Below are 10,000 nucleotides of genomic sequence, written 5' to 3'. Positions count from 1 at the left end.
CCAGCTCCCCTGCATTGCTTGATGCTGTGGTCTGTTTACATAATCATACTTTTGCCTGAGACCCACCCTGCCTGCAGGGTATTGGTTAATCCCACTGGTTAGAACCTTTGCAACAGCTGATAAGGAAGCTTGCTGCCGTCCCAGAATGCCTTGTTTTCTCCACCCCCTTTCCTAGCCAATCCCGTTCCCCATTTGCCACTTCTGTTTTTACCCTACAAGCCCACTGCTGTTCCTGGTTTTGATATCTTTCTCTTCCACATCCCGACCTGGAGAAGGGCTGACGTGCATAGCGGGAGGCGGCCATTTTGCTAGCTCCACGTGGCCTAAACCCGCTGTGCTCACAACCGACTCTGGGCAATCCGCATCAATAAAGAATCGTTATTACCACACCGCCACAAGTTCCTCGTCTCTCTCTCCAGCGAAGCTATCCCGGCACAATTTAGCAAGTGGGCATCAGTATTAAGCTTAACTTTGTCATTAAAGATGTATTAGATGTATTTGTGAGACACACAGAGAGAGATTCGAAGCCCCCACTCCCCACCTGCAGGGAGGACACTTCACAAGCAGGAAGCAGATCTGCAGGTGTCTGTCTTTCTCTATCTCCCCCTCCTCTCTCAATTTCTCTCTGCCCTATCCAATAAAATGGGAAAAATAATGGCCACCAAGAGCAGTGTATTAGTAGTGCCTGCACGTAGCCCCAGCAATAACCCTGCCTGGAGGCAAAGAGAGAGGGAGAGGGAAATGGAGAGGGAGAGTGGGAGAGAGAGAGTGTGAGGGAGAGGGAGAGGGAGTGGGAGAGGGAGAGAGAGAGGGTGAGAAAAGGGAAAGGGAGAGGGAGAGGAAGAGGGAGAGGGAGAGGGAGAGAGAAAGGGTGAGAAAGAGGGAGAGGTAGAGGTAGAGGGAGTGGGAGAGAGAAAGGGTGAGAAAGAGGGAAAGGGAGAGGGAGAGGAAAAGGAAGAGGAAGAGGGAGAGGGAGAGAGAAAGGGTGAGGAAGAGGGAGAGGGGGAGGGAGAGGGGGAGGGAGAGGGAGAGTCTGTCTTTTTTCCATTTTATTGGACAGGACAGAGAGAAATTGAGAGAGGAGGGGAGATAGAGAGGAAGAGAAAAAGACAGACAATGCAGACCTGCTTCACCGCTTGTAAAGTGACCCCTCTGTAGGTGGGAAGCCGGGGCTCAAACCCTGATCCTTGTGCAGGTCCTTGTGCTTAGTACTATGTGTGCTTACCCGGTTGCACCGCCGCCCGCCCCTCTGTGTCCTTTCTACTCTCCATCCCTGAGCAGAGACTCGACTTCACTCCATGTCTCACTGATCTCCATTTTCTCCATCTTTGATTATTGTTATTGATTTATTTTTATTACTTAATGATGACTTACTATTATTATTAAAACCCTACCAGGGCTTTGGGCTTCTTTGAGTCCACCACTCCCTGCGGATCCCTCCTATTTCCAGACAGACAGAGGAGACAGAGAGACAGAGACAGAGACTGAGGAGAGAGAGACAGAGACAGAAGAGACAGAGACAGAGGATAGAGAGATAGAGGCAGAGACAGAGGAGGAGACAGAGTAGAGAGATATTGACAGAGACAGAGACAGAAGAGACAGAGGAGAGAGATAGAGACAGAGAAGAGAGAGACAGAGGCAGAGACAGAGGAGGAGACAGAGTAGAGAGATATTGACAGAGACAGAGACAGAGAAGAGAGAGACAGAGACAGAGGAGGAGAGAGACCATGGCCTCATTTCCCCTGTGCATGGTGCTTCCATGTGGTGACTAGAGGCTCAAACCCTTGCACTCAAGTGTGAGCTGTTCCCTGTCCTTGGCTGTCTCATCCACTCTGATGGGTTTGGAATGTTTGGTGCCAGTGCTCCCTGGCCTCCTCCCCAAAGGTGGTCACATGTGTCCCTTTGGACGTGTGCCCGGAGAAACCAAGCCGGCTGTCACCACCACCCAGAAGAGTGTGTGTGTGTATGTGTGGGGGCTCCCAGCCACCCAGGCCCACCCCGGGGGGCACTCACAGCTCTCCAGCTGCAGCCTGCATGTCTGTGTGTCCATGGGGTACTTAGACAGGTCCATGTTGCAGGCGACGGTCGTAGTGATTCTGGGGAAGGGGCAGGGAGTGACCGGGTGTGGACGGGGGCCTCTGGGCTCCCCAGGAAGAGCCAGTCTGCGCCAGGACCCAGGTGCCCTCTCTGCTCTTCATGCTTGCGTCCAGCCCGTCCCCTTCACTTTGGGGGCAGGGGCCCAAGACTGCAGAGGACGGGAATGGGGGTGGGGTGACCCCTGCCATCTGAGCTGCTGCGTGAGCTCCCAGCCGCCCCCACCCCCACCCCCACCCCGGGGGCTCAGGGGGTCCCACCTGAGTGCATACAGGACAGTGCCATTGGAGAAGAGGCGGATGAGCCTGTTGCCCACGGTGACCTCGTGCAGGAAGGACGTCTTGGACTCCACGATGTAGGTGTCCGGCACCCACAGGAACTCCACCAGCCGCGCGTCCAGGGTGAAGCTCTTGCTGCCTTCGAACAGCAGCCGCGGGTCGGTCCAGCGCTGCCGCAGGTAGATGGTGGCCGTGTAATCCTGGGGGCAGACAGAGGGGACCCCCAGGGGCCGGGCGGTGGTGTGCCGGGTTAAGCGCCCAGGACAGGACGGACCCGCACAAGGATCTGGGTTCGAGCTCCCCAGCTCCCCACCTGCAGGGGGGATGCTTCCCAAGTGGCAAAGCAGGTCTGCTGATATCTGTCTTTCTCTGTATCTATCTCTCTCTCCTCTCTCAATTTCTCTTTGTCCTGTTCAATAAAATGGAAACAGTGGCCGCTAGCAGCAGCGGATTCACATTGCCAACACCCGAGCCCCAGCAGTAACCCTAGAAGCAAACAAACAACAAAAACCATGAAAACATAGGGGTCTGAAAACACCCCCACTTAAGGTCACTAAGTGAATACAGTACCTCCTGAGGGAACAGGAAGACAACGGGAGCCCCCTTTCTCCCCCCAAATCCTCCCAGCTTGTTGCTCTGTGCCCACAGGAGCCCTGGGCGCCTCCTCTGACTAGCGTGAGAGCTCATGAACCGCTTGGTCGTAGGTGTTTCCGCAGCCTGACCGGGCCTGAGGAGCCCAGGCATCTGGGCTGTGCAGGACTGACTCCCCCTGTCCCCCAGGGCAAAGCCCTTCAGTGTCACCTCAGCCCCGCCCCCACTTCTCTTCCGTCACCTGGCTGTCAGCTTGGTCACCCCCATTCACTCTGCCCCCTGGCCTCACGTTGTGCACATGATCCTCCCTGACTACCTCTCCCCCTCCACCCCCACCCCTAAGTTTTTTTTTATTTTGCCTCCAGTCGCTGGGGTTCAGAGCTGGCACTGTGAATCCACTGCTCCTGGCAGCCATCGCCCCCCCCTAAGTTCCCCATCATCTTATTGGATAGCACAGAGAGAAATTGAGAGAGAAGGGGGAGACAGAGAAGGAGAAAGAGAGACACCTGCAGACCTGCTTTGCCACTTGTGAAGCAGGTCTGCCGCATGTGGGGAGCCGGGGCTCAAACCCAGATCCTTGTGTGGTTCCTTGCATGCAGCAAGTACCGTGTGCATTTAACTGGCGGCACCACCTCCCGCCCACCCACCTGTCAGATTGCTTCTGACACTCACAAGGTCTGTTTGCCAAGGGCCATTCTTTCAAGTGTTGAGTTTGGGGACAGGGATGTCAGCTGCCCTGCCTGGCCTGGCTCTGTCCACAGGGTGATAGAAGGTCCAACCTCAGTGAACCCCAGGAGGGGACCCCATGCCAGGAGAGGGGGCACAGAGGGCCACACTCACCATGTTGCTTTCTGAGATGCTGGAGATACTGGCTATGTCCAGATTCAGGGCGATTTGCACCGGATCCCCTGGGGGTGAAGAAAGACCCACGTGGTCGCGCAGCTAGAGGCTGCTCAACACTGACTGTGAGTGCTCAGAAACATTCTAGAACTTTCCAAATGAAACACTTGCCTATTGAAAATAAAATTTAAAAAAATTTAAAGGTTCTTCTACTGTCAAAGGTTTTATCTTTTTAAGGGACAGTGAGAGGGAAGGCCGGGTGGTGTCCTGGTTAAGAGCACATGTTGCAATGTTCAAGGACTGGGGTTCGAGCCCCTGGTCCCCACTTGCAGGGGAAAGGCTTTGCATGTGGTGAAGCAGGGCTGCAGGTGTCTCTCTCTTTCCCTCTCTGTCTCCCCCTTCCTCTTGACTTCTGGCTATCTTTATCAAATAAATAAATATTTCTAAAAATTTTTTTAAAAAGAGAGAGACTAGAGCACTGCTTAGCTCTGGCATACTTGATGCTGGGGTTGAGGGTTTGGGGGTATCAGGTCTAGGATTGCAACCTCCCACACCACATTTATTTAATAGGTAGAGACAGCCAGAAATCAAAAGGGTAGGGGGAGATAGAGAGGGAGAGAGAGACACACACACCTACAGCATTGCCTCACCACTCGTGAAGCTTTCCCTCTGCAGGAGGGGACCGGAGGCTCAAACCTGGGTCCTTGCTCATTGTAACATGTGCACTTAGCCAAGTGTGCCACTTCCCACCCCCCTAGAATTTTAAACACTCTGGTAGTATATAAACTAAAAGGTTGGGGGCCGGGTGGTGGGGCATCTGGTTGAGCGCACATGCTACAATGCGCAAGGACCCAGGTTCAAGATCCCGGTCCCCACCTGCGGGGGGAAAGCTTTGAAAGTGGTGAAGCAGGGATGCAGGTGTCTTTCTCTGTCTCTCTCTTTATCTCCACCTTCTCTCTCCATTTCTGACAGTCTCTATCCAATAAAGATAATAAATAAATAAATAAAATAAAATAAAGTACAAAGTTAACTTCTGTTTCCCCTCCCTCAGGGATGGTTGTGTAAAGTGTGTCTCCCTTCTGCAGAATAAAAAAGGCACAGGGAGTTGGGCAGTAGCATAGTGGGATAAACGCACGTGGCGCAAAGCACAAGGACTGGCACAAGGATCCCGATTCGAGCCCCCGGCTCCCCACCTGCAGGAGAGTCACTTCACAGGCGGTGAAGCAGGTCTGCAGGTGTCTGTCTTCCTCTCCCCCTCTGTCTTCCCTTCCTCTCTCCATTTCTCTCTGTCCTATCCACCAACGACGACATCAATAACAACAATAAAAAGACAACAAGGGCAACAAAAGGGAAAATAAATTTAAAAATTTTTTTTAAAAAGTAAAAAAAAAAAAAAAGGCACAAGGACATAGTCAGCATAATACGCAAGGGAGCCCACGCCCCTTTCACTAGTGTGTGCAAAGAGAGTTTCTTGCTTCTTTATTGGAAGATTTGCTTTTTTTCCTAAGGAGTGTGCCAGAGACTAATTATTTAGGCTGTAATAGAGATTTGGGGTTTGTACACAGAAAAAAATTTTCTTTTCCCTTCTCAGCAAAGTGATCTTACCAGCAGATGGCATTCAAAACTGCTCGTGGCTGAGTTCCCACCTTCTAATACTTTCCTCCTCTTAGCAAATATGAGATATTTAGAATTTCAGAACCTTTTTTTTTTTTTTTGCTTGGCTTGCTCCTGGAGTCCCTGCAGACAGGCCAGGCTCCTGCAGAGCTGGGCAGATCCACAGGCAGAGGCCTCAGGGCCACTGTTCTCTGGAGCCAGGCCAGGCCAGGCCAGGCAGTCTGCTGCCCAAGACTGGACAAGGCGAAGGAACATCCATCCAGGGGCCAGAGGCAGGCGGATTCCTGGAGACAGCTACCAGACCTTCAGGATGGCAGCTTCCTCATCTGGATGATGCCGTAGGCTCGTGAGAACATTGACAGGCACTGTGCAGCCTCAGAGCAGGGAGGCAGAGAGCTGTCTGGACCCTAGGCTGTGCTTGCAGTTACCAAGAATGGTCACGAGAGGGAAGCAAAGAGGTCCAAGCGGGGCCTGTGCCCACAGCCCTGGGCTCCCTCCCAGCCCTGGAGTCCCGGGGCCTGTGTGGACAGACATCAAGGACAGTGACCCTTCCCCGAGCCTTGGCCGCCACAGAAATGCAGGTGCCTTACTCCAGACCCATCATGAGGACTCAAGAACCTCATCTTCTGAGGGCCATTTGTCTTTTTAACTTTTTTTTTTTTTTTATAGGACCGACAGAAATTGAGACAGAAGGGGAGGACAGAGAGGGAGAAAGGACACCTGCATCCCAAGTCCCCCCCACAGGTGGGCAGGAGCAGCTTGAAGCTGGGTCCCTGTGTACACGGCCCAGTGTGCCACCTTCTAAACAACTTCAGGGAACCCTGTCATTAGTTTTTAAAAAAAAAAAAAAAAAAAAAACAACTATGTAATTTTTAAAGAATTTTTTCATATTTATTTATTTATTCCCTTTTGTTGCCATTGTTGTTTTATAGTTGCAGTTATTATTATTGTTGTTATTGATGTCGTCTTTGTTAGGACAGAGAGAAATGGAGAGAGGAGGGGAAGACAGAGAGGGGGAGAGAAAGACAGACACCTGCAGACCTGCCTCACCGCCTGTGAAGCGACTCCCCTGCAGCTGGGGAGCCAGGGGCTCGAACCGGGATCCTTAACGCCGGTCCTTGTGCTTCGCGCCAAGTGTACTTAACCGCTTAACCCTCTGCGCTACCGCCCGACTCCCAAACCTATGTATTTTTATGAGGGTGAATGAGTCCACAGAAACTGCTGGGCTGTGGTAGAATCGTGTGCAGGGAATTGAACCTGGGACTTTGGAGGTGCAAGCCCTGTACTCTAACATACTGTGCTAACGCCTCCTCTTCTTTTTTTAACAGCCCAAGGAACCTCATTCTCCTCCCTCACCTCTGCTTGGGCCCACCCAAAGTCTTCTGCTCTGTGGGCATCTGTGAGGCAGACGGCATGCCCCATTGAGCAGAAAGGGGGAAACTGAGGCCCAGAGAGAAAAGGCATTTGCTACACAGCCGAGCCGGGCCTGTGCAGCTCTCTGCTCCAGGTAACAAGACTGGCTCAGTCTCAAGTTAAGAAAAAAATGGGTATTATCTTTATTGCATAGAAACAGCCAGAAATCAAGAGGAAATGGGGAGATAGGTAGATAGAGACAGGGAGACACCTGCAACAATGCTTCACCACTTGCAAAGCTTTTCCCCTACAGGTGGGGCCTGGGGGCTTGAACCCAGGTCCTTGTGCATTATAACGTGCACTTAACCAGGTGTGCCACCACCTGGCCCCTAGTCTCACATTATAGAAACGTAACCTGCTTGGAGACAGCAAGGAGGGATGAGAGAGAGAGAATGAGAGAGAGAGAGAGGTGGGGAGGGAGGTGAGGGAAGAGAAAGATATGTGATGTGTCTTTGCAGTTGTGTTTTGCAGAGTGTGAAGAAAAGCAGTGAGGCCTGGAGGAACCAGGGGAAGCTTCTCAGAGGAAGAAGCCCTTTTCTGGAGGTGTGAAGAAAAAAGGGGGGATGGGACTTTGCCAAGCACCTGGGTTGGAAGAAGGGAGGCCAGGAGGTCTGGGGGCCTCTGGGGTGCACTGCCAGAAGGTGGGGACGTGGAGGGGGAGACGAGGGGCTCTCCACAGTGGCTGTGCCAGGCAGGTGTGCAAAGGCTCGGGATTCTGCCGAAGATCTCAGGAGGATGCCAGGCTGCAGGGCAGCGTTTGCTGAACAAAACCCAGGTGTGTGTGTGTGTGCGCACAGAAGACCAGCTGGAGATCTGCAGGTGTCTCTCCCTCTCTGTCTCCCACTTCTTTCTCAGTTTTTCTCTGTCCTAGCAAATAAAATATATTTTAAGACACCACGAGACATGAGAGCAGCAGCAAAGGCACTGGGGTGGCTGTTAGGAGCCCCGTGGCCTCTGCAGTGGACAGAGGCCTCAAGCCCTGAACAAGTGCTGGGCTGGGGGACAGGTTCTGACCTCTGCACCACTGAAACAACAGTGGGTCATCTGTATCTGTGGGGACTGGGTCCAAGCTCTTCCCCAGCCTGCCCTGCAGACACCTGCCTCCATGAGAAGGAGGCTGGACAGACCCTCCTCTGCCTCCTCCTTCCTCATGCTCAACCAGCAGGCCCGTGGCTGGCTGAACCCACAGCGGGGAAACGCCGCCGAGAAGCAGGCCTGGCGTCCAGGCCCGTGGCATTCCAGGGGCAGCTGTGCTTCTCCGTGTCCGCTGGGGGCCAGGCAGGGCATGTGATGGCCTGTTCGTCCCTGCCTGTCACCGTCACATGGCTGGCCAGCAAGCACGGTTTCCCCGGCCACCCCGGCCTGTCATCTCCTTGTGTGAGCTGGCCAAACCCAGCAAGGAGAAGCTGACCTACCGCCAAAGTTGGGCCTGAGGAACTTGTTGTAGCCCGCCGTGAGGTTCTCGAAGCCGGGCAGGGACAGCTTGTCACTGCGAGTGGCCTCCGCCTGGAGGCCCAGGATGCAGAGCCTGCAAGAGCAGACAGCGTGGGGCAGGTGTGAGTGTGCGTGCGTGTGTTATAGAATCCCTGCTGGACTCGTGCCTGTGCCCACCCTCTGCTGCAGGTCTCTGGGGGCCCTGGCACAGCACCCAGGTTCAAGCCCCTGCTCCCCCCACCTGAGGGAGGGGAAAGCTTCACAAACTGGGAAGCGAGGTTGCAGGTATCTCTCTCTCTCCCCTTTCAGTGTCTCTCTGTCTTTACCCAATAATAAATAAAATGAAAACAATAAAAAAGGAAAGGGGTTCGTTCATGTCCACTTGAGGGCCCCCATTGGACCCAGTGCAGAGAGCTGAGTCGCCCAGGGCCGTGGGAGGCCAGGCTACCACCCGCCTTCCCGCTCAGACACGGAGCCCCCACACCAGCCCAGAGAGTCCGGTCTGCTTACCCCCCGGTGGTGAGGCTCAGGAAGAGGATGGTCAGGTGCAGATGAGGGTTCATGCTGGGGAGCTGCTGCAGCAGAGAGGCCAGTGGGGAGAGGCCACCTGGGGACACAGAGGACAGGTGAGAGGCAGCGCCCCATGGGCCTCTCCTCCCCCTCCTGCAGCACTGGCTCAGTCAGTTCCCTACTCATCAGTGACTGCCTTTGGGATGGCCTGATTATTCCTCCTCCTCCTCCTCCTCCTCCTTCTCCTCCTCCTCCTCCTCCTCCTCCTCCTCTTCTTCTTCTTCTTCTTTGCCTCCAGGTTTATCACTGGGGCTCAGTGCCTGCGCTATGAATCCATATGGGAGCCATATTTTTTTGCCCTTGTTGTTGTCGTTATTATTATTGTTGTTGTTGCTGGATAGGAGAGAGAGACATCGAGAGAGGAGGGGAAGACAGAGAGGGGGAGAGAAAGATAGACACCTGCAGACCTGCTTCACCACCTGTGAAGCGACCCCCCACAGGTGCGGAGTCGGGGGGCTTGAACCGGGATCCTTGTGCTGGTCCTTGCACTTCATGACGTATGCACTTAACCCGCTCGCTGTGCTACTGCCCAGCCCCTTTGTTTATTCTTTTTACTTGATATTTATTCTTCCACACACTAAGTAAATATTTACAGAACAGACCCACTATGGTGTGGCTGGACACCATAGTGGCGAGAAGGCACAAGGCCACTCGCTCCTGGGTGTGTTCCGTTCACTTTAATAAAAACCTGTGAGGCAGATGGTTCCTTCTTACTGCCGCCCTTATCCTTTGCTGGTGACTATCTCTGAACTTGTCTATTCTCACAAACTCCCTGTAACTTGGCTGCGTGCTGCCTTATTCTCTCCAGGATCCTTTGGGCATCGTCGGGTAGAAGTCATAGAAGTCAGGGGGTGGGGGGCAGTGGCTGGGGCTCTGGGAGGGAGAGTGGCATGGAGGCACCATGCAGGCTGGAGGTGTCAGGAGAGACCAGACGCAGGAAGAGGTAGGAGGTGACTGTCCCAGACTCTAAAATCATGGTGATGGTTGTCCTTGAGGGGAGGAGGGAGGTGGGGGCCACGTGCAACTATGGCCCTGTCACCTCAGGCTCTTCAACTAGTGTTAAATCACCAGCAAAAATAGTATTCTTATTTCTTTCTCATTTTTTTTTTTTTGTGATGAATTGTAGACTACCAGATTGCAAGATAACCGTGTACACTTCCACAGCA

General features: G+C 53.4%; 1 protein-coding gene across 3 annotated transcripts in view; it reads right to left on the bottom strand.

The window, feature by feature from the left end:
• Positions 1 to 10,000, bottom strand: part of GABRP (gamma-aminobutyric acid type A receptor subunit pi) — a 25,618-nt gene that overhangs the window by 13,630 nt on the left and 1,988 nt on the right. The window contains exons 1-6 of one of the 3 annotated variants that reach the window (XM_060197139.1): positions 8,957 to 8,992; positions 8,775 to 8,871; positions 8,246 to 8,358; positions 3,804 to 3,871; positions 2,355 to 2,542; positions 2,014 to 2,096 (exon numbers count right to left, since the gene is read on the bottom strand). In XM_060197139.1, coding sequence (XP_060053122.1) covers positions 2,014 to 2,096; positions 2,355 to 2,542; positions 3,804 to 3,871; positions 8,246 to 8,358; positions 8,775 to 8,871; positions 8,957 to 8,960 — 553 coding nt within the window. In that variant the 5' untranslated portion in view covers positions 8,961 to 8,992. Of the gene's footprint in view, positions 1 to 2,013; positions 2,097 to 2,354; positions 2,573 to 3,803; positions 3,872 to 8,245; positions 8,359 to 8,774; positions 8,872 to 8,956; positions 8,993 to 10,000 lie in introns of those variants that run through there. The other 2 variants (XM_060197138.1, XM_060197140.1) reach the window with 2 other exon arrangements.

The sequence above is a fragment of the Erinaceus europaeus genome, chromosome 9, assembly GCF_950295315.1.
Source record: "Erinaceus europaeus chromosome 9, mEriEur2.1, whole genome shotgun sequence".
In the NCBI taxonomy this organism is placed as follows: Eukaryota; Metazoa; Chordata; class Mammalia; order Eulipotyphla; family Erinaceidae; genus Erinaceus; species Erinaceus europaeus.
The sequence above is the reverse complement of the archived record's forward strand: the minus strand, read 5'-3'. Positions and strand labels throughout refer to the sequence as shown.